This window comes from Strigops habroptila, chromosome 8 (genome assembly GCF_004027225.2).
Source record: "Strigops habroptila isolate Jane chromosome 8, bStrHab1.2.pri, whole genome shotgun sequence".
Classification (NCBI taxonomy): Eukaryota; Metazoa; Chordata; class Aves; order Psittaciformes; family Psittacidae; genus Strigops; species Strigops habroptila.
Window position 1 is genome coordinate 8,057,977 of NC_044284.2, and position 24,008 is coordinate 8,081,984.

At 42.3% G+C, this 24,008-nt stretch overlaps 1 protein-coding gene across 7 annotated transcripts in view; it reads right to left on the bottom strand.

The window, feature by feature from the left end:
* Window positions 1-48: 48 nt before the first annotated feature.
* YEATS2 (YEATS domain containing 2) overlaps window positions 49-24,008 on the bottom strand; it is a 48,606-nt gene continuing 24,646 nt past the window's right edge. For 5 of the 7 annotated variants that reach the window (XM_030496347.1, XM_030496342.1, XM_030496346.1 and 2 more), the window contains 17 exons: window positions 23,263-23,436; window positions 21,800-22,058; window positions 20,878-21,039; window positions 19,245-19,372; window positions 18,015-18,170; window positions 17,163-17,336; window positions 15,617-15,815; window positions 12,831-12,962; window positions 12,462-12,560; window positions 11,362-11,473; window positions 10,097-10,170; window positions 9,351-9,430; window positions 8,180-8,381; window positions 6,739-6,965; window positions 5,532-5,606; window positions 4,035-4,108; window positions 49-3,175 (listed from right to left, as the gene is read on the bottom strand). In XM_030496347.1, the coding sequence (XP_030352207.1) occupies window positions 3,067-3,175; window positions 4,035-4,108; window positions 5,532-5,606; window positions 6,739-6,965; window positions 8,180-8,381; window positions 9,351-9,430; window positions 10,097-10,170; window positions 11,362-11,473; window positions 12,462-12,560; window positions 12,831-12,962; window positions 15,617-15,815; window positions 17,163-17,336; window positions 18,015-18,170; window positions 19,245-19,372; window positions 20,878-21,039; window positions 21,800-22,058; window positions 23,263-23,436 (2,436 nt within the window). In that variant the 3' untranslated portion in view covers window positions 49-3,066. The remainder of the gene's footprint in view (window positions 3,176-4,034; window positions 4,109-5,531; window positions 5,607-6,738; window positions 6,966-8,179; window positions 8,382-9,350; window positions 9,431-10,096; window positions 10,171-11,361; window positions 11,474-12,461; window positions 12,561-12,830; window positions 12,963-15,616; window positions 15,816-17,162; window positions 17,337-18,014; window positions 18,171-19,244; window positions 19,373-20,877; window positions 21,040-21,799; window positions 22,059-23,262; window positions 23,437-24,008) is intronic. The other 2 variants (XR_003992922.1, XM_030496344.1) reach the window with 2 other exon arrangements.

The following is a 24,008-nucleotide window of genomic DNA, read 5'->3' on the forward strand; positions in this document are numbered from 1 at the left end:
TCTGTGGATTTGGAGAAACTTGAGCGACAGGTGACAGTCAAGACAATCTTAGCACAGCTAATAAAAGAATTTATTGTAAACATATGTATCTTACACAATTATACAGTATAATACAGATAACATGAAGGATTTAAACACTCAGCATTACAAATAGGGGCAATATTTGTAAAGAGATCTTTAACTTGCATCAAGACCCTTTAGAAAGCCAGAGAAATATACCATAACATCTCAACACACTGGATCATCTGTAGCGTTCCACACACACACCTGAGCGAGTGCATGAAATTCCACCACCTCTACACTCATCTCCAAGCAATTCCCACAGGAACTTCAACAACAAATTTTTCTCCCACCCCTTTTCAAAATTCAAAGAACTCATTGCAAATGTTTCCTATATCTGAAGGACTACACAAACGTGTTATTTTCTAGCTGCTTTTAACAGTTTATTTTTCTTCAGCGAACTTTATATATTATTAATATAGCATCCCCTAAGAGAATAACCTGTGGTTGCTCAGAAATGTAGCAACAGATCTGCACTGCAAGAACCCCATTAAGAACAAGGGGTATTTACCTGCCTGCTTCAGGGCCAGGTTCAGGACTCACTCTGCAACTCCATTCCTCACAGAATAGCAGGACACAGGCAAAGGAAGCCACGATTTGCAAACAGATGCTGGAAGACAAGCTCCTGCATCCTCAAGAGCTGCTCTGGGCATATCGAAATCCCACAGGAGACAGGGGCTGGAAATGCATGTGTCATTGCACAGGATCCTAGCATGACTGAGTCTGCCCAAAGGGCTGTTCCCACACAACCTGCAGGCTGTCATAGTGATAGTGACAGGTATCTCGAAAATGCCCCTCTCTCTTGTGAAAGCTGTGCACAGGGATGTCCAACAGCACTATGGACTTGGAGTACACTACAGCCTACAAGCAAAGTGTGGGGCCTGCAGCTCCCCAGCTACCTGGATTCCTCCTGACTCCTAACACTGAGCTCAAATACAACCACCACTGCTCCACTCTTTCACACTGACCTCAGCTGAAAAACCAGTGTCAAGGCTAAGCTGGGCACTTTATTTGTGCAGGAAATCCTGCACTCAGCTCACCCAAACAAGCCAGGATTATCTTCTGAATCCAGAGCATATGAAGTGCCCTTTGTAGGGGGCATTTAAGTCCTTCTCTGAATGCTGTTTGGATTTCATCCATTGGTCCCATTTCCTAGATTCAAGGGTCAGGTTCTGCCACTCATATATTCAAGTGAACTGTAATTCTCTGTTAGTTCTGATGATCCAAGAGGGGCTTTCCTGCAGACCCTAGTTTTACTTATGGTGGTGAACATAGGCAATATCTCATCTGCAGTACACGGTACCTTCTTCAGTTGAAGAACTGCATCAAACCTATGCTACTCTCCTTGGAAGCCTGAAACCACCTCTTCCACAGTTCCTGCACACTACTGGAGTTACCATCACCTGTCTTCTAGCCCAAAAAAAAGCACCAAAAGATAACATTTTGAAGATTTCTGTTCCTATCTCAGACAAGGAAAGATAACTGTAGTTTAATGTTTATAAAAGGCTTTGTATTGTCAAAGCACGGCACCAACAAGAGCGAGGCCTCAGTACACCCCTGTGAGGTAGGTATCCTGCTCCCCATGCTCAGAGATGGGGAAACTGAGGCACAGAGTGATTATATCAAAGGCCATGCAGCAGATCAGAGACCCAGCTGAGATCAGCCCATTGGAGGTTCTGGCTGCTTGATCCATGCTCCACCACGTGACAGCACTGCCTCACAAAACAAGCACCCTGAAAGCATGACAGTCCAACAGTTATCCCACCAACTTCACAATGGCTTATTCACACCACTAGCAAGCACCCGTGGGGCAGGACAAAGGGGTGGTGGATGTGGGGTGGTCAGGATGTTGTCAGTGAAGCCTTCTTCAGCGAGGTGTTGATAGCCAGGCTGCAGACACGTCTCCTACACCAGTGATGTTCCTGAGACAGTTAAGTGCCGAGGTTAGTAGCAGAACTTCTTCCTGCGGTCAAGACATCAGAGGAGATACCCACAAGCAGCAAATCTCTGATCTTTTATTCCTGTCAGGCCTCTCTGTATTAAGCAGACCTTAAGCCAAAGTGGTGCTGCTCCTCTAGCACTTTACAATCCAAGCTGATCATTAGTCAATGCTGTCCAGACATTAAGACTATACAACATAGCTGGTTGCCTGTCCTCCAGCACACTCCAATCCTTCTAGCAGCCTGCGGAGGCACTCACTGGGTAGGCAAAGGGTTTCAGCCAGTCCAAGCCTACAAATACTGTCCTTGCTCCTCTCCTTTCCCATGCAGGACAAGCGGTCAGTCAAATCTTACCAAGCCTGACCATGGTTTGTTCATAGCGATTGAGCATGTGCCAATCTACCCTTTCTGAAGTGACTAAGGAAGGTGGCATCTGGCACCTCCTCAGAGAGGCAAGGAATCTGGTTATTCACTTAACTGAATAAACTGAATAAGCCTACCCAGCTGTGTGCTCAGTCACATACATCATGTTGGAGCAGGACTGCCAGAATTCATTGCAGCCATCAGCCGCCTGCTCACCCACACCTAAACCTATCTGACCAACTCACTCACCTACCCAAGTAACTACCTTTAAAAGCTGTCTTTGACTTCTCTCATATTCAGAGTGCCAAAACAACTGTTCTGCCGATTGCACGGGAAAAACAACTCCTATGTAGACTGCATCAAAAAGTGTAATTTCTTTCCTAAGAAAAAATGTTCAATCTCATCAATTGAGCTGTCTCAGAAGGACCAGGCCTGTGGAGTCTATCACAGCTAGCAACTCGATGCAAACTGACAATGTTTGTTCAGCCACTGAACATACACTTACCAAGTAAACACTGACATTTAACAACTTGATTTGGAACAGAGCATCATTTTGTTGCATTAAGGTGCATGTTTAATTGGAGGTAACAATCTAGTAGCCCAATGTTATAAACGTATATAAATGTCCTACAGAAATACTGGATTTGTCAACCCAACTTCATTCATAAATCCACCTTTCCTGTAGCATCTTCTCTGCTCTATTTCATTGTTCCTCATTTAGTATCTTCATATGTTTGTTTGTGAGGAAGTCAAGAAAGGGAATATTACAGATGGCTTTGTGAATATTCATCACTGTGATCTCTCTTGGAGTCCTGCAGGAAATGCATCAGAGATGGTATTACAATACGTAAGAAGACATGTGTCCAGAAAATAGCAAGCTAAGAAAACTACTAGGGAAAAATAAATTAAAGGAAAAGAAAAAAGATCCATTACAAAAAAACAACCACAAAACAAAAGATCAGGTGTTAGAGCAACAAGCATTAAAACGTCACAGCATAAAAAAGGCACTCAAATGACTGACGGAAACATCTTGCGCACTGGGACAGGAAAATCCAGTGCTGAAGTATTAATCCTTGAACTTCCTATAGCACAGACTGTGTATATTTTCCTCTATGTAACAGAAATACATATGTTTCATATATATTATATAAATATTTGTATATTGCATATGAGTAAATATTTAAACTAAGCATTTTCTTGTAGTGTTATCCCAATTCCAAGCTATCTCAAATCATGCTGCTGAACAGAAATCAAAAAGTGGCCTAATCATTACCATAAAAATCACTCAGTATCTGAGCTAGAAACGAGGAAATAAAGAAGATATTATTTAGGTTAAGTTCTGGTGGGCCATGGGTAACTTGTCTACATGGTCATGCGCGATGGACAGGAGAGAGAAGGTCCTTCCAGAATGGCCCTGGTCATCTGCCTTTGAGCATGGCAACAGCAGAGACTCCTGCCTCAGTTTTTAATGTTGTTTATGTTTCCATCCTCTGCCACTATGGAGCTAGGACATGACAAACCCCCTTCATAAGGCTTGGATCTTCTCACAGAATATAGTTCAGAAATTCCCTCCCTCACGTGGTCTGACCACACAAAACCTGACTAAATTCCTCAAGCAACTCAGCCCTTGGTGCTGACATAAGTGGCTCAAGAGGAAACAATGTGCTGTACCTGTTGTGAGGTGCTGTCTGGTACGCCACAGCAAGCGCTTGCCGTAGGATATCACTCATTAGCTGTTCAGTGGCCTGTGACGAGAGACGACATTAGGAGACAGCATTATGAAAAGAGGAAAGGAACACGCTTGAGCATCAGTGCAAGAGCAGCTGAAATTGTGGGTCACCTCAATCCTGTATTCCATCAGCAGGGGCAGTTCCAGATGCCCAAGTGAGTTTTATTAGCACAGTAATAAGAACTGAGTATATTTAACAGAAAGAAATAGACCTATAGTTGCACAGAGCTGACTGGAACTGCCCAGTCTGGTTTCTCTCCAGACCTGCAGAGCAGTATGTGCACAGCAGAGTGGATCCGACGTTCCAGAGCGTGAGCTTCAAAGAACAGTTTAGGGCCCTTCCCCTCACAGACCAGAGCTTGTTTTGTACATGGCGGATCCCAGATACTCTCCTGGGACCTGGTATATCCTTGACAGCATGTACCACTCCCTGTGGTCACCAGCTTATGTCAAGATACTTTCACACACAAAAACCTCCCAGCCTGGACAAGCAGCAGATGGCAGCCGTATGCCCTACACACTTGGCTTAATCAAGGTTCACTCAAAAGCTAATTAAGGCTCTTGGCTTTCTGTGCCTGGATCAAGACTACAGCAGAGGTTTCTGGGACGTTCAGGCAGGAAAGCTGGCATAACTCTACAATTATAATGGAGCAATCTGATAGTAACGACCTGTGTCTACAAATGGATGTATCTGAGTTCAACTATGATAACTAACAAAGAGCCCAGCAGAAGTGTGCATGCGAGTGTGTGTGCAACCTGGAATCAATTAGCTTTTGTAAAACCCATCTTCTGATAAGCAGTAGCCTGTATAAACAACCCCAGAAATTGTCTTTGGCTTCAAATACAGCAGACGGCTGCTAAAACCAATTTGTGTTAGCCTCCAGCTCCATGCTGTTCAAAGCTTTGGTAAGAAACCATCTCCGGTTTTCCAAAAGTGATTAAGATAGAAAAGTGGTTTCTCAAATAAGGCAGGATTGCTACTGTCTGCAGGAATTCATCAATCTCCTGCCAGAAACAACCCAGGCAAAAAGGAACTGAACAGTATTTAGGAAAAAAAATAGCTAAACTTGTATAAAATAATCAAGCCGTAAAGAACTCTGGCAGACTCCCTCGTGCAACCCCCCCAGTTCAGAAGGGTAGGACAAAGTAAAGGGTACTTTCAAAGTTACAGAAGGAGTCAGTATCTTACTGGTGGGGAGAATCTGCAAATCACTATTCTGTGTCCAAGCCAACAAATCAGTTAGCTGGAAACACACACAAGTATCTGACTCTTTGGCCAGCTATACATCTTTTGATACATGCACAATGAGAGACATCAGCCTCTGCATCTCCTGATCTGATAAATGCATATTATAAGTATAGTCTATCTTCTTTTTTATTTCTACATTGCTGCGTTAACACACTTACAGAAATGTTCTTATCATGAAGTTATTTCTTACCTTTAAAATCATATCTTCTATTACTGATGCATAAACATTCTTCTGTACCTCAGCAGGCTGAAAAGAAATCCCTATCTATAAAATGGGAGAGAAGAAACAAAGATAGTGTATCAAATAACACAACCCACGTTGTACTGGGTTTAGATTACATGAGAATGTTACTAATTAGATGAGAATGATATTAACAACAAAAAAAAAATCTATTATAAATGGTAGTTAAAAAACAAGCAAGCAAACAGTGCAGGACTTTCAAGCAGCGAAAACTCAGGCTATGTTTTTAAAAAGAGCCTGCAGAAATGCCTCTAAACCACAGAAGAAACAAAAGCAGGTTTTAACTTTAGTTTCAGAAAGTCCACACAAAAAACCAGGCTGCATTGGGCACCTTTGAATTGAGAATGGGAACTCCATACTGTACATATATTCAACCCATCTGTTCATCATCTTCCCTGCACCTAACTATGGCAACCGAAACCACTTTAAACAGTACTCCTGGCACTAAAGTTCCACATTGAAAGAGTGTTTCATCCCCTAGTCTCACTCTCATAATGCCTGTGCCCTTGTCACCTACGATTCTAAGAGACCAGATACAAAGCAGAATCAAATTGTTGTCCCTTAACGTCAGCATTTCAGGTGGAGAGGGAGATCCTTTCTTTCCCTCAGAACTGCTGCATGCAAACTCCTCCTGTTCCTCCTGTCTCCTCCCTATCCTTCCTGTTGCTGTGACAGAAGACCCCCCTCTCCCTTTCTTTTACCTTAATTTGAACAAGGGGAAGAAATCCAAGCAGTAGAGAAGTTCACTGTGGTCTAAGCTTTACCATGACCCCTTTTCAGAAGCTGCTATTAAACAGCACTGGTCCAAACAACTAGCCCCAATCTTTCACGTGACGGGGCAGGAAGAGTTTGGTGCCAGTGCTCCTCCCTTCCTCATTTCCCCTTGCTTCTAGCCTTCCAGGATGATTTTTCTGATACTAAGCCCTGCAACACATCTACTCTGAAAAGACCACCTGGCTGGCATGCTTCACCTCCTCCTCCCAGCAGTGGCCAGCTAAGTGTCATGAATCAGAAGGTCCAGTGTTTCCAGGGCACTTACAAGAATTTTCATAAAGCAATCAGAGGCCCAGATAGGTGAAAGAAAGGTAACTAAATCAATGTAAGACTACAACTAGTTTAACAACAATTCTTACTAAATTTATGATTAATTTATTACCTTCTCTGCAGCATCCCTCACAAACTCTGATGCAGGCAAGGAACCCAAGTAGAACTTCATCTCCTCCTGTTTTTCCTCCTGTTCTTTCTTAATGTTTATTTTTAAAGGCTCACTGAAGTTGAGAACATCTACTTCCTCTTCATGTTCTGGTTCTCGTTTCAGAAACTGCTGTAGTTCTTCTAGTTTTCGGCACAGCTCCTCACCACTGCTGTAGGATGAAGGGCATTCTGAAATAGAAGCAATCAATTAAACACATGATAGGTGTTTATAAACAGATGCACACTCAAAATATGGCAAGAAATTAACGTAATTGGAAGTTATTTTTGTAGTTCCTACCAAACATAAGGAGGAACAGAAATGCAAACACTCATTGACTGACAGATTCGCAGCGGAATTACAAAAGGGTAACTTCTCTGCATGCTCGACATGAGCCAGTAAAACCTTCAGTGGAAAACTATGCAATAAACAGATTCTTTTTCATAAAGACAAACAGAAACCTAGTTAGGTAGATAAAAATATTAAAAGGTGGATGTAGGTTTCTTTTCCACCTTCAACAACTGTAATGCATGGCCAGACGTTGCAAAGAATAAGCAACTCCATACACTTCTGTGAAATACCTTAAATCATAGAATCACAGAATGGTTGGGGTTGGAAAGGACCGTAAGATCATCTAGTTCCAACCCCCTGCTGTGGGGGCAGGGACACCTCACCCTGGACCATGTCACCCAAACCCCTGTACGATCATAAAAGGAAAACATTCAGCTCTGGGAAAGGGATTATCTGAAGGTGAAACAAGGAAGCTTAACTGTGAAGAATAGATTAAAGATGTATGTTTAATACACACTAAAATGGACTGTGGAGATTCTTGAGCTATGCCTAGTGGAATAATGCAGCAGCTGTAATAATAAAATGTGAAGCTTCACACAGGCCAGTTCACCTCACCTTTGGAGGTAAATTAACCCCCACTGAGCTCTCCACCACCACTGCCAGTTTTGTTGGGTTATTTTTCTTTTGTATTTTCTTTTGTACCTGAATTTATTCACACTGTTTGCATGTTAAATCTTAACAGAGCTATGCTTACCTGAGGGCAGAAATGTCATTACTCCCTATGCTTAGTTTGTGTGCCCACTCAGTATTACACTGTGGGACGAGAATCATCTCTCTCAAGGTTTATCTACGTTGGGTCTCCAGATGTCCCAAAGCTCAATAAAACCCACAAGAACCCCAGAAAACATCAGATTGATAAGAACAAGGGACAGCCTCACTTGCAGGCTTGCCCTTACCATCTCCAACTTTTGTTATTGCAGAGTGAGTTAAGTTAAAAGTGAAGAAAGAAAGAATCCCCTTCTGGATGAGCAGCACGTGTGTGCATGCAGAGCCTCGAGCCATTCAATAAACAGCATCTTTGGCAGCAAGGAGCTTTCTGTCCCTCCATACTCACCTGGCTCACTGTCTATCTGCGTCAGCACATCTTCAATCGAGTCCTCATCGTTCTGCAAGGTCTCAGGGTCAGGTGGAGTGTAGCCATGGCATCGGCACCAGTGCACCACGTGCTTTGTTTTCAGGGGTGTAATATTGTGAAATCTGGGGTGCTTCTCTATGATTTCTTGTAGGATCTTTCTCACTGTCATTGCTCGTTGCCACTGTGACAAAGCAAAGGGAAAGCTCACCGTACCAGCTAAAACACTTCAGGGACTATGGCCCTGAACAATGATCCAGGTTGCGAGAAAAACAAAAGGAATGTGATTTTCTCAGAAGGACAAGGAAAAACAAATGTGAAAGATGGTCTAAATCCTGATATTAGGCAGCTGCAGGCAGGTAATTTAAACTCTGCTTTGTCATCCAAACAAAACCTTAAGAAGGAGACACAGACATTTCCAGGGGCCCAGACACATCTTGCCTTGCCTTGAAATGTCTCAATTTCCAAGTAACACCTATGATGGTATACTGCAAGAAATCCACTGGAGCTAAATAGGCTTCTCGAAATTCTGGTTAAACTCTTTAATCATTTAAGTTGGCAACAGCAGAGGGTCTCATTAGTTTTAACACCTTCCCTGTAAAACTGCACAGCAAGATGACAAAGTCATGAAGAAATAGAGGGAAACATAACAATCACAATACAAAAAGCTCCAGATTAACTGAAATATTCATCTTTGGTGAACTGACAATCTATTTCAGCACCAGCAATGCTTCTGTCAGATATCTCAATTCTCTTCCTGAAGGAAGCAGACACAATCCTATGAAAAGACAGACAAAGTACGTTGGGTAAAATTCCCATGACCGTAATATGCCACAGAGAAGTGATGAGGATAAAGTGCTATTAGGACAGTTTGTAAAAATTCAGATTTTTAAAATGCTTCAAAAACATCTTGCTTTGAATCAACTGAAAAATGACCTTCAGAGACCCTTCTGCTTGAGAAAGTCTCTGCACAATAAACTGGATTACTACCTACACGCAAATCAGTGCATCTTGCAGTAAGAAATGCTTCCATTTAAAATGTGACAGACTGTTTCAGAATACAAATCAGCCAACAACAAGGAAGGTTCCATAATTCAAAAATCCTTCTCGTGTCCATAATGGCTGCTTATGAAACACAGGAGAAGAGGATTACCTCAGCTGCCCTCCTCTTCCCAATATTCCAGCTGTAGTACTGTTCCACTGAACCAGCACAAAAAGAGCTTGCATCTTCACCTAGAAAACACAAAGTCAAAAACAGTATTACATTTTGAGTAAGTGAAGTAAGTTGAATTCATCTTACATTTTAAGCAAGATGAATTCTGGTTTTGATATTACTTAGTGGAGAGAAAGAGGGAAATGCATTTCATGCTCACAGGATCAAGGATTGTAACTCTCTAAACTCTCACAAATGCTATGCTCTCTCAGAGTACAGCACACGTATGTGCAGCAGACACGGTGGTTTTTGGATTCAAACCCAGCATCCTTATTGGTCACATATACAAACATCTGCAGCTATAGGTTGTTTTAAGCCTCTTTTTCCCAAAAAAAACTATAACTATGTAGACCTTATGTCTGTCTTACTGGTCAAAGAGAAAGAAAAAAGCACACCCATTAGGAACAAACTAGGGAAAAGACAACCCACTTGCAGCCATTATGTGAGGAAATGCAATCTATTTCTACCAAAAAAACAGATGAAAGTTAATAACTGCTGACAATATACTTGGCTTTATTGGAAGAATCTAATTCTAAGCATCTTTAGAATAACCCCTGGAGTAAGGTCTCTAGGAGGACGGCTGCATTTCATTCCAACTCTTAACAATTTTTGCAGCTACAGAGTATGCAAGGCTTTCTGTTGATACACTGAAAATAGAAAACAAAGCCTGTTCATTCACTGCTTACTTTTTTCAGCAATTAATGGAACCTTCTTCACTATTGCTGTTAAAAGCTGCTGGACGTTCTCCAAATATTCGATGCTGCAAGGGATAAAAAGAACCACAATGAAGAATATTGTTGGAAGCAATGAATCAGATGCAAAAGGTTTCAAAATCACTGCACAGTATAAAGTTCCTAGCCCCAAGGCATTATAGCAATAGCAGTGTGAAGACAAACTGTTATGCCCTGATCCAGAAGGTATTTCAAACAGCCCTTCCCCTTGCCAAAGTGTCCACATCTGAAGCTGCATCTGTCAAGCTGAAGAAACTGAAGACAGGCTTTTTTGGGCAGGCTTGGAAGAAAACCCTGCATCATCTCACAAGCTGCAACACTACTTTGAGGGATAAGACATACCTATTGGTGCAGGCTGTCTTAGTAGGAAAATGGGACACTGCAGTTTAGGTAAATTTTCCTTAGCCAGTTGTACTGTATTTAACTGGCAAGAGATGCGTTTTCCATTAGTTATTTCATAACTAAGACAATTTCCAGTGTGTAGTGACTTCAGATTTATTCCTGTCTCCTACACACACTCTCCATTAGGGTAATGTCTACAAGGATGTGTCAGGATAACAGAACTTTTCAAAACATGGAGACAGGAAAGTCAGCCACTGGAGGAATCAAGAGCAGAAGAAACAGCCTACACATTGCAAGAAACATGCAGAGAAAATGTTGCAAACTGAGTTCTGGTTAAACACACTAATAAGTACTTGCAGGAGCATCACAAACAAGGCACCAGATTTCACAGCACCCAATGAAGAAATACTCCATTTAATACCAATTCTGAACCAAGGCAGCCCTCATACTAAGTAAACACAAAAGTAACAAGACTAGAGAGGCAAGAAGAGAGACAATTCTACTTATTTCACATGTCCTTTTTTTAACCTGCATTTCACTGGGCATTCTGACCTCAGTAAGGACACACAATGCCAACGGGTATTATACAATCAATGGATGATAACAGGTTTTAGCAAAACCAAAACTACTGCAAATCTTCAATTTTTCCTCTTTCAGGAGCCCTGCATACAAATCCATTTACAAAGAAAATATTACAACACTGTCTGCAACAAATGCCACTCAAAAGGATTAGTACTGATACAGCCGCATATGGGACAGAAGATTTTACAATGTATTTCTAGGTCAAGCTTAACACTACTGCACGTATCCCTGAAATCTCCTCCACTCCCCCTGGTTATTCAAACATCAGAAATCCTTATAGAGAAGTGAACAATTACTTGATAACATAATTCCCAAGTTCAGAGCTCTCTTCTGTTTTTACTGCTGCTTGGCCTTCTTGGGTACCCACAGAACTGCAGTTTTGTCCTGTTGAATCAGGCTCCATCTTAACTTCAAAGAAACAGAACACATTTTAAGACAAAAAGTACCAGTCAGCTTGATAAATAGTGTCTTGTGAGACTCCAGTAACACTAAGGGTCTTAGATAACATTTCATTTGTTGTTTGCATTATTAAGCATGAACAAATTTGACTTTCAGTTCTGCTGAAAGAAAGCCACCAGAATATGTTCCCCCTCTCCAAATCTCAACATGCCCACATCTCGTCCTGTTTAGAAAATCTGCACAATCAATTGCTGATGTTTTGTGTATGACTGCCTGATTGAAACTGCTGCCTTTTTGTAAGCAAAGAGCTGACAGAACACTAACAGTCTTTGCAAGAAGTGACATTTCAAAGTGAGAACTTTTTTGAAGACATCACTGATTTTGACACCAGTGAACTTTCTCGCATCTAAGACAGAACTCTGGTGAGACAGGAGCAAGGAGAGAGACACGTTCCCAACCCAGAATGGTGAGGCAGTCTGGTCATTCGTCTGGGATGGGAGATGCATGACAGTTCTGCAAGGACTGACTTTTGAGTCTCTCAGCTCTGGACTATGCATTATTCTGGGAAGTACTGTGTGTGTATCTTTACCCTGCTTGTATCAGCATGCACGTGTGCTGCCTACATCTAGTGCTGCTGGAAAGCATACTCCAGTACCATAGTACTATTCTGAGGACAGCAGTAATTGCGATTAAACACATGCTGCTCTGTGATTTACTGCAAATATGGCTTGAAGCAATGAATGCTTAAGGTACTCATGGTAGCTTTCTAGAACATCCTCGCTTCTCCCTGTATTTCCCTATGCTTTGGGATTTGTGGAGGGTGATGTCACTGTTAATTTCCTAGTCCCCTGATGCCATTTTTACTCAATTTAAACCCTACTAGTAATAGAAACAAAGGAACTCAGAGTTACAGGGTCTACTTTCATAGTCAGGCCACTTGTATAAAGCAGCACCAGCTAATTTCTACTGCTTATCTTACTGAGAAATTCCTTGTTACCTTTAGTGATGGATGCTGTAGTGGGACTAGGGACAACTGTACTTGCTGCTGTGACAGCTGAAACAGCTGAAACTTTGCTGGCAGAAAGTGATTGTATCACTAAAGAGGAAAAAGAAAAGAAGAAGAAAAAAAAAAGAGGACAACAAAGAAGAAAAAGAAATATCAAATTTCAAAATTTCATACACTTTGACAAATAACCATGTTCAGAAGCAACACAGTGTTTCTGCAGCACAAAGTTTAGGGATGAATTTCCTTGCTACATTTTCTTCTATCTCTAACTTTGGACCATGTATGCCAACAACGACCAAGAGCTACCCTGTGCCAAAGGGGATTTTCAAACACCATCTGTCATCCTCCTCTGCCCTTTACCTTTGTTCATAGGCATGAGTATTGTCTGAACACCTCCAGAAGCTGTGTTTACACCGAGCTGTTTAAGCTGGCTGGGAACTGTCAGAACAGCCTGCTGTGGACTAGACTGATTTGAGTGGATTTTTAGCAACCCTGCAAGAAGAACGGAAGACAAAATGTTAAATAAAACACACCTTTCAGTTTATCTCCAGCTACTTCTCTCTCTTTCTGCCTGAACCAGGGTGGGATGTAAGCTAGCACTGCCACCCTCTTAACATGCCACAGTTCAGTGAACTGTCAGACAAGGTTTTACTGACAGAAATGATTGCTAAAATACTGCGGGGGGGGGGGGGGTGTGCACCACAGTGTGCACAGTATTACATGCTGCACAGTACTCTGATATCCGTGAAGCAAGCTTCCTAATGACCTAAGTAATCTTAAGCGAAACTTGGTGTAACACAAACCTTTCGACTGAAGCAGGCTCAGCACAGAGTAAAACACTCTTGTCAGAACAAGACCTTATGCTCAAGGGTCTGGCAAGCCAGAGAACTACAGCGCCGTTGTGTGTAAGACACGGCCACTCTCACTGAGGTATCCATGTGCTGCATACACCTCTGCAATTCAGCTCAGCAGCATCTGCTGCAGTCAGCAGAGCATACTCAACCATGTTTTAAACAAGTGACAAGTCCAAGGCTGCACAGCAAGTCTGATGAAGGACACACCTGAACTGAGCATCCTGTGTCTTTCTGTACCATGCACTCAATGCATCCATAAGGATGGCTAACTAAGCTATGAAGCATATTAAAGTGGGGGCAGAATTAAATCACTGATTTTAGTCCAGGCTAAAGAACAAGCAGGACATTCAAATATAAACAGCAGTATCAATGGCAGTGATCAGCAACTTTGGTGGGAATCAGCATGGCTTCAAGCTGTGCCACACTGCCATGTGCAAGTAGTACTCATCTCCTGCCCACCAGCTCTCTCCTCCACAGTGATGACATCCCAAGCCACCACAGCCGAGACTCTAACACAGGGATCTGGACTTATGTCCATCCTTTCTAGTGGTAAACTGCCTATTTTCACTGTTACTGTATTCAGTCTATAGCTAACTTTTCTTCAGATTGTGGAAATTTAATAGGCTTCTATTTTAGAACATTGACAGCAGCAGACTTCTTAGTTTCACGATGGTAATTTTATACTAACGATTTGTTTCGAGAGAAACTTTCCACTCTCTTCATCTTTGAATATTATTGTTTAAGAAACACAGCTGCCTTCCAAGTACTAGACATGCCAGGTCTGTCAAAGATGTCTCTTGGTTTTGAAAGATGCATAGCACTAATCATTTAGGCTTTCACCTCCAGGAAAGAAGGCTTAACCCAGTATTCCCAATTCATTTGGGTGTGATGTACAGATGTGTCAGTATAGAACAGCAAGGGACCCAAACAGGAGGCAAGCAAGAAGGGACATTTTCCACAAACCCTATTAGCCTGATGGGTGGGAGACATGGTTTGTTGCAAAACAATGGAAAATTTGAGACTCTTTTTGAAGAGCTGCCTTTAATAATAAAGCTTCAGAATTTTAACACAGTTTTGTTGTTGTTGTTGTTTGGGTTTTCTGGTTGTTTGCTTTATTGTTTTTTGGGCTTTTTTTTACATTGAAATAACATGTTTTATAGCCACTGTGCTGTTTTTGGGATTCTTTCAGAAACAGTTTTTCATGATGAAGTCAGTAGGTTGCAAAAACCAAACCAAAATCTATATCTACATAGGAGTTTTAATCCAAAAGATACTTAGAATGGCATATTTTCGAAAAAAAAAACCTTGCTGCTTTGTTTGCAAAGAGGAAAACACTCAACTGCCTACTGCAGAATTGTGGCAGTCTTAGCAGTCTATGCTGTTTACTTTCAAGCTTTGGGAAAAACAAGAGTGATGAAAAAGGAGGTGTTTGGAAGACTGTGTACACAGGAAACAAGAAGAGCTGACTTAAAAAAACACTGTCAAATGAGCTCAGTGCCACTTATTTACTCTTCTCTGTATTTTTTACCCTCTTTCCACTCAGTAAGAAGCCACTTCAAGTGAACAGCACGTGCCAGCAGTTAGTCAAAATTAAAATTTACAATTTTAACCTGTAATACTCAAATTAAACCTGCTGTATTTGCTCTCCATGATACAATAGATACTGGAAGACAATAAAACTAAGAAGGAAAACTCCCTTCTACATACAGGTAATCTATCTTTATTAACTTGAAACATTCGAGATCCAGCCCACCTCCCTGTACTTAATGGATTTAGACTTCAAAGCCTTCAGTTCCCCCTAATCAACATCTCTCTCCTTTCCAAGCCAAAGAGAGCAGATGCAAAGCCTCAGAGCCAAATTCCACTCACACAGATTCTCCAGCTTCAGTGGAGTTTCACTTTTACAGTAATCAAGGCTGTAGCATTGCTGGTACCTTGACAGTTTCAGCATTCAGTGGCACACTGTGCTCTTGAACAGGCAGAATGCATCTTCTAATGAGAACTTGGCAAGAAAACTATAATCCCTCTCCAATACCAATGAGCAACTTGTGCTATTATTTGTAACAGATACAGTCAATGCACTGACGTGACAGGATGCCAAATTATTTAGACATCTCTCTGGCGAAGCCAAAAGTTGGGCTAATAAGATATGTTCTAGAAAGCATGACTTTACTTTTACGCATTCACAAATGCAGGTGACTCTATATTCTTCCATTTACAACAAATGGCACCTGAAGAACTCACACCTGGATTTTAACTTCCTATAGGGAAGGCATGAAAGGCGTTTAATACCTGATACTGCAGCTTTTCCAGTTACAGGCGTTGGTGTAGTCATCACAGAAGCAACACTTACAACAGTGGAAGTAGCAGTCTTATTCACTACTGATGAAGTAGACTGGCTCTGGCTTATACAGATTTGGTGTTGCTGTCCAGATGTCTTTGCTGCAGGAGTTCCAGAAGATGATGAACTGGAACCTGCATTATCTATTTGCTGCATAGAAGAGGCAATAAGCACAACGAAGTAATACTTAGAAGTAGCAAAACTAAATGTTTATCTATCAAGAAGATATCTATCAAGAAACAAGAGGTTCTCAAGCACATATCCAAAAGCCCACATATAATGAGAGCACATACAGAATAAAGGCTGTTTTGAGCTGAAACAGTGAAACAGAGTGCTTGGAACTGCTACCACAACTGCTTTGACAGTATCTGGAGGAAGCAGATACTGGACAGTATCAGCAAGCAAGTAAAACTTGAGATGATAAATTTGACCCAGGAATGTTTCATATTTCCCTGCTGCCCCAAAATCCAGAAGTACCAGCAGACAAACAAGAAAGAAGTTTGGGATAAAGAGGCTGGATAGAAAATTTCTCTCTCTGCAGCTTCACTGAGAGCTGTAAAAACACTGAGTAGCATATAACACGAATTTCAGCATCTTCACCTATACATGCTGCATGTGCCAGCATTCAGTCCTCTGAGGACAGCATGGCATCAACTCTCCTCTTGTTTAATCTTTGCCTCCCCACAGGCAAAAGCAGTGAGGCTAGGGGAACCTTCGGAGTGGATTATACACTCTCCTTTTTGCTGCTTCCTCCCCATTCCATCAACTCCAACTCCACGCCGGTCAGACAACCTGCATCAACGCACAAGAGCATTTGCTCTAGGAATGAAAACGTTTTGCTTCCAAGCTCACTCTCTGCTGAAACACCTCATTCCAAGGCTGCACTGTTAAGACTCCCCTGGGGTGGCAAGGAGTGACATCCTTTGAACACAGTCAGCACTAAAGGATCACGAACTCTGGCCACTGCCAGTGAAATCTGCTGATAGCAGATGGGGCACTAAGTACTGTGGAGAGTCTGTGATCTCAGAGGAGCGATCTACAGTCTAGTTACTGCTGGCTTTCACTGGCTTGCTGGATACAGGGCTTCCAGCATTCCACATTCTTCTGCAAATTTCTGTGCCAGCAGCAGATTTGGTGTTCGAAAGCTGCGTAGCCCCAAAAATCTGATCTCTATGATTGCAAAACCTGTTTCAGATAAAGCTTTCCCTGCAAACTTGAATTTTAACAACATTAAAAGCAAGAAAGTGCAAGTTTCAGTTTTGCTTCTCCCCTTGTTTCTTCACAGATATCACTTTATGCCAAACAGCAAACAACGCAGCTGAAAAGCAGTTGCATGCACTATGCTGGTACACAAATACGAGCAGACCCACCAGCAATGGTGACTGACAAGAAGAATACCAATGGGGGATGGAGAGAAAGCAGAATTCCTTTCCTGGGGATTATACTAGCTAGACGGCAAATGTTGTATCACAGAATATTGGTGATGTTCTTTCTCACCTGGGCCACCCCGTTTGTGGGAAGGGTCATGGCAGGAGCAGCAGCCGTGGTGATAACACCTCCTGATACTCTCAACACAGTGGTGCCAGGTTTGGAGAGCTGCGATGAAGCAGGCACTGATTTTATAGGCCCATCTGATATTTTCACCAGTGATGTCTGTCCACTTTGTGCAGCCTTTGGAAAAAGAATTCAGCATAAGGAAAAAGCTGTACTTGTTTGGACTTCTAAAAAATTATTTAAAACTCAGCAAACAAGCAAACAAGACAAATGCTTTTTATATTACTGAAAAATATATTCAAAAGACTTTCGAACAGGCAAATTGTGCAATAACAGCTGGAACAAAATTACCACCTCAGGAATCAACTTTATCACGCTGCTGACTTAGCAAAAATATGCCTATCAATCTTGAATTTTGGTTAATCAATTACATGTACTCTTAGGGAGTTTGAATTTCATTGGGACCACTTGGTAGTTTTTAAAAGAAGGACCTTTCATGGACACTAAACCCAAAAATTTGTTAAGAGCTTTAGCAGGAGACCCATTTCTAAGGTTCAAATATTTAAGCATGTTTTTGTACATGACTGTTCACTTCTCTAATTCCATTTCACTAAGAAATCCCAGAATACATTTACAAACTAATAACCCAGGCTTAAACTTCAACCACTCCAAGAACAGGAATAAAGCTGGAAAATCGTGGTCCAGTACCTGCATATGAATGTAGGCCTTCATGGGCTTTCCTCACTGTTGTACAGCCAGCATCATACTGGTACAAACCCCAAACCAAACAATTACAAAAGGAAATGCTCCCATAATGGGTGGCGGTGGTTCCTACCCACATCATTTGCACATTACCTGTGTAAACAGAGCTGTTTTCTGTCCAGTTATCACTTTTAGTGCTTGTCCTTGTGTGGAAGACGCTCCAACTCCTACACTGCCCTGAACAACTGAAGCTGGAGTCAGCTGCTTCCCAGAACTCTGAGGAGAAGGTTGGCCAACCAGAAAGGTGCCCTACTCCACAAATAAGTTAAGGAGGTCAGCACTTGGAAACAATTAAGAGTCAACAGAAATCTAGGAGCGTCAATGCAAGATAAAAGTCTGTAGCTATAATGCAACAATATTTCATCTTCTACAACAAGGCACTGCTAATTACAGTGGATGCTTCTGCAATAAGAGCTGGACAGAGCCTTCTCTTATTGATGCAGAACACTTCCTGACGTGAAGGAAGGGGTGAAAAAGCCACAATCAGTTTCCTGCATTGTCAGAGGCATCCACCGCAATTTGACACACTTTATGCTCTTCAGGTTTACTCTTTGTGACAAATGCTGCTTAGCATGCAAGATCAGAGGCTGCTGCTTGGCTAGGCAAAAGGGAAAAAAAAAAAAAGAGAGAAAGAGAGAAATCGAGACACTCTGTCACCCTCTCACTTCAAAATGTACTCAGTTCCCCCACAAAGGCTACATATTCAGAGCTCAGCATGCAGAAATGACAGCGACTACTGGAGGTGCGCACTCTATGACCTACCACCTGAGACCGTGCCACCCTTCCTACTTCACTTCACTACTCAGTTGTTACCCTTCAGAGGCTTCATTCACCCACTGTCACATATGGATCCCTTCACAATCTTGTGTTTCCTCATTTTTCTTTCTTACCCAGCCTTGCTGTTTCACTCCAATAACTCTCCTTTATTCTCCTCTTTTTCATGCTGTCCTCCAACTCTAACAAAACTGTGTACGATAGCTCTGTCACCTCTTGTTTCGGTGACCTTTGCAGCCCTGCCACCAGGCACTCTCATTGCTTCTCCATCCACTGCTTACCCTGGCCTTATTCAGTACTGCTTTCTCAGCCTGCAAGGGGCCATGAGGGTATGACCTGAAAGGGGAGGCAAGGGGCAGAGATGCCAACAGCAACAGCAAGTGGTAAAGGAGGTGCCTGGCAGAAGGAAGAGGTGCAAAGGCTGTTAGAGAGGACCTAGGTCCACAGTCCAAGTATGTTTCACGTACTACAGATCCAAAGGACATCCACCTAACACCACTGCAGCCTGAAATGCCCATCTACTTCAACGGAGATGCTTATGCCACTGACCTGGGGTGTCTGCTTCAGGATGTAGGATGTATATGTGAGGTGCTGTGACAAGTTACTGCTTGTGCTTTGGGTTCCTCCTGCTCCTCCTCCTCCTCCTCCACTATTTGTAGAAGAACCAGATTGGAGACCTGTAACCAGAAGAAAAGGCTTGACCCTTCGGTAACCAGACAGTCAGCTGCTAAAGCACCCCTGTATATACAAGTAGTTGAAAACACTTTGCAAGACATTTGGTGCCATATGTCTTGCAGCTGAGTAACATTATTACCCAGTACAGCACTGTTCAGACATGCTGCTGTGCTTTCTCATAGCTCAGCAAACACCATGAATGAAAGGAGCTATGGGGGAAATAAGGACTGGTGGTCAAGCAAAGCTCATTTCAGGCAGGTTTGCATTTTCTACCAAAAGAAAATGCTGTCCAACAGATGAACAGTCTTTTGCAGGTTATGAATCCGTAGCAAAACCCCTAGAAACACTCTGAATCCCACTGGCTTCTTAATTTTACTTTCATTGGCTGTTCCAATACAATTTTGTTAACATAGTATGAGATCACCAACACCAAGCAGTAGTAACTTGCAGTGGTGCTTTGCTATTACTCTGCCTCCAGAAGGAACAGCCTGAACACTTTTTTGCAGTCTCTCATTAAGGAGTTAAAAAAAACCCAACTTATGGATCTGTCATAAAAATCACAAGTATTTGCTCTTCCGTGACACCTGTGAGATTATTTCCTTGTCAAAGTTGGACTGCCCCAGCTTCCTCTCTAAATCTCAAGCAATGGGGCTCCCAAGTTCCACAGCCCTAAAATACCTTCACCAAGGGTATCTACTTCTTCAGTGACGTGCACTCGATTGCTATGTTGCTGATATTTACAGCCTTAAATATTAAGATGAATAATACCTCTTCCTCACTGCCAGTATCAGAACTTGGAGCAAAAAGTTTACACCAATCCATCTCCCACCCCAACCTCCAGCCTCAAAAGGAGCATTCTGCAGAAGGCTCACAACAAAACTTCATCTACACAGTCCAAACCTGCATTGTTCTTTCCCTATAGCAACAGCACACTATAAACAAAGTACTGCCCATCAGAACTATTTTAGCAATGTTATTCTCCATGTTATTCCCCAGCAAGTTTGATTCACAAGGTGTTTCTGCTGGTTTCAACAGCTTGGGGCCAAACCTTCTATCAATATTCAAAAGAATTTGTTTCCCTCATTCCAGATACAGTATCTTGTCCTTTCCAAAGTCAGTTTCTTATGTTTCTGGTTTCTCCAGAGAGTCACTCCATTAGTTATTAATAGCTTTTTCAACTACATTCAAATCCATCTCAGTTCTACACTACAAAGGAAGAATTACAGACAACCCTTCCCTGAATTTTGAGGAAAATTGCACAGTCTGCCTTCAGCACAGAAGGAAGACATTGAGAGCACTGCACAAAAAGCAGTTTCATTGAAAACAGAAGACACTTGAGAGATCTGTGTCTTAAAAAGCACCACATACTGCGTTGCTGTGATCAAAGAAACCCCCATCCTATTACTGACTTCCACAGAACCAGGATGCTTTATAGCAAAGACGCCAAACATATTAATTATGCAGTGATTACATTATTTAACTCATTAGATTTCCCTGCAAGACTAACTAGCATTATTTGTGGCTCGCAGGATGGCTCCTTGGGGTATCAGAAGCAGTTTTCCTTTCCCAGAAGGATTCTTGCTGTTGGTGGTGAGGTACAGTTTGGTGCCTGGTGGTAAGTTTGCCAAGTTTGCCAGGTTGGTGGCTGGTAACTGCAGTGTAGCCATCACTAGAAAGAAAGAATAAAAAGAAATAAAACTACTGGTTGCAGAAAGTAGTACACATTGAAATCTGCACAGGATGACAGTACTAGGAGTGACATGCAGCTAGCCTTTGATAATCCGTACTTAGCTGGCCTAACTGCAGATTAACTCCCCCAGTGATGCACAGACTCTATTTGGAATAGGCCTGAAAAAATACTTCTCTGCATGTAGCACCACTTATGGCTGCAGGCCAAAGCAGCACAGCCATGGCACCTACAGGCTTACTCCAGACCAGAGGTCACAACACCTTGCAAATGGTCCAGAGACTGAGCTAACATACTCAGCTAAAGCTGTGTGCAGAAGCAGGCAGGGTGCTTCTGCCCTTAGTCTTGTAAATGGAAATACTTGGGAAAATGTGAAGATGCAACGAAGACAGTTTGGCTCTTTTTGGTTGGATTTATGTGGAGCCCTTTGAGCATCTAAGGGACAGAATGCTGCGCAAAAGAGAGAGACCTGGCTCCACAGAAATCTATTAGCACATTCCCCAGCGTATCTGTCTGATCTTCACTCAGAACACTGCACGTTTTATAGCACTCGCGCTCCCTCTTCCACCTTACAGATAATGAGTAGACATTTTCTTTACTGATCTCAGCCTGAATTTCCCTACAGATGTCTCTACTCACTTTGAACTTCTTCAGATCACACATAGTTATTTTGCTGTTGAAGAAATCATTATAAAGCCTCAAAGTCTACCCATCATGAGCTATTAACAAGGTGGAAAATTACCTGAACCTTGAGAGGTACTTTTCTGAGCACCTGTGGAAGAAACTTGCGCCTTTGTGATAGTCTGCACAGGCTGAGCAACAATTGTCCCTCCACCTCCGCTTACGATGGCTTTGGCTACACCTTGAGTCACAACCTGCTTCGGACCAACAGTCTTTGCTACCGAAGAGCTGGATTTTGCCACAAGTATCTGGCCACCACTTATAGCCACCGCTTGTTTCACTGTCGACTGTAAAGCAGAGCCAACTGGAACGCCAACAACCTGCAACAAATAAGTACTTGATGATGTACTGCTGGCAAGAGCAACCATGTGAATTCTAGCTGGGACACTACCTCCATCTCTAGACATTTCAGGATACTTCATACATGTCTAGTCATGTATAAAATCTCTTCATTCAGAAACAAAATTAAATTGGCAAGAGACTAATCCCAAGTAAAAAGATGAACCGTTAAACACAACCGGGATTTCAGAGGCCCACAAAAGATTAAGTACATTCAAATTACAGGGCACTTGCATTTTCCTCTGATATATAAGCAATGGCTTAATTCCAGCTGAAGATAAAGCTTGCCTTGGCAAAGCACAGGGATCCAGAAATTGAGTTTCAACACACTTATGGGAACAGATTCCTTGGGAAAGTTGTGGCCTCAAAGCAGAACCTACAAAGTGCTTCAATTTTATGTGTTGACAACAACTTCAGGGAAACATGAGTTTGCATACCTGCTCAAACAGGCAAATAAGGCAGTAAAAAGGACAATGAACTGTTGCAAATGTAAACATATATTTACTTATGCAAAAGTGAAAGCTCCGTATGTAGTTTCTTAGGTTTGGCATATGATTTGACTCTATCTACAATGAAAACAGGCAAGAGTGGAGACAATTTCTGACACATCCGTCATCTTGTCACTGCACAGTTACCATGCCTTCTCAGAAGCTGTGTCACTCCTGTCATAGCAGCACTGCACTGGCACAGACTCCTACAATAAAACACTTGAGTGGCCACTCAAGTAGGACTGCTTTCACCTAATGCTAGTTCTGGCTCAGCCTCCACCCCACTCCCTATTTGTCCTATCCTTTTATTGTTGTAGGTCTACAGTCCAAGGAAAGAAACTGCCTCCTCTTACAGAAAGACCTGGATGAATTTTAGCAAGAGCTACTAATGGCAGCCAACCTTCCGGGTTGACAAGCTCCAGTTCAAAACCACCCCTATCCCACTGTTGCAATGGGTTAGATGGAAGTGAGAGATGTTCCCTGTACTCAATGCAACGCAATAGTGCCTGCTCACCCTGCTCCCTTCTGAAGGGCTACTAAGCGTGACATGAGCCTCTCTGTGCACATGGGGAAACTGTGGTGCTGCCTGTGTCCGAGACAGAAGCAACCCTACACCCCTGAGAAAAGCACGAAGTGTTGCGATAAAACCACAGGACAGACAGCTTACACCACACGAAGATACCGAAGCAGCTCATACCTTAGACTGCACCGTCCCCTCGCCTGTGCTCACAACCGGCTTCTGCGGTGACAAGGCTAACATGTGGCTCCCTTTGACAGTGACATACTGCTGCACAGAGGACTGCGTGGTTGTCCCTGTCACTGGTAGCTGTGGTTGCTGGGGCAGCTCTCCCGGCTCCTGCTTTATTATCACCTTTTAAAAAGAAAGAAATAACAAGAAAAGCAAACACCTTAAATCACTGGGGATCATTGCTGGAGCAGTCTGTCTGCAGGAAAGGGCAGACAACAGACAGTAAACTCAGATGTGGCTCTTACCACCAGATGGATTCTAACTCAGCTCCAAGATGAAAGCTATTTCCAACACACAAGTGTGTGTATGTGGTATCTCTACAAAGCATTCCAGATTTGAGATGTGCTTATAGAAATTAGAGAATCAGAGATATTGCTAGTAATATTACAACCACTAGTCATACAGACTTGGCCACACTGACTTCTTCAGGTCCTGCATCTCGGCACAAAACCACAACACTTTAAGGTTTCGATTTTCTAAGCACCTTCCTGCTCAGAACACGTTCTAAACCTCAGTATTTTCTTCTATCCTGCCAAGTTACAAGCAATATTATAGCTATAGATATTGTATATTATTATAGCTGACATTATTCTCCTGTGTATACGTTTTATGTTTCTCTGGGACAGGCCCTAAATCTAATCCCTAAGAGCAGTGACTCAAGAAAGGCTGGGGTTTTTTGCTTTAGATTGCTGTAG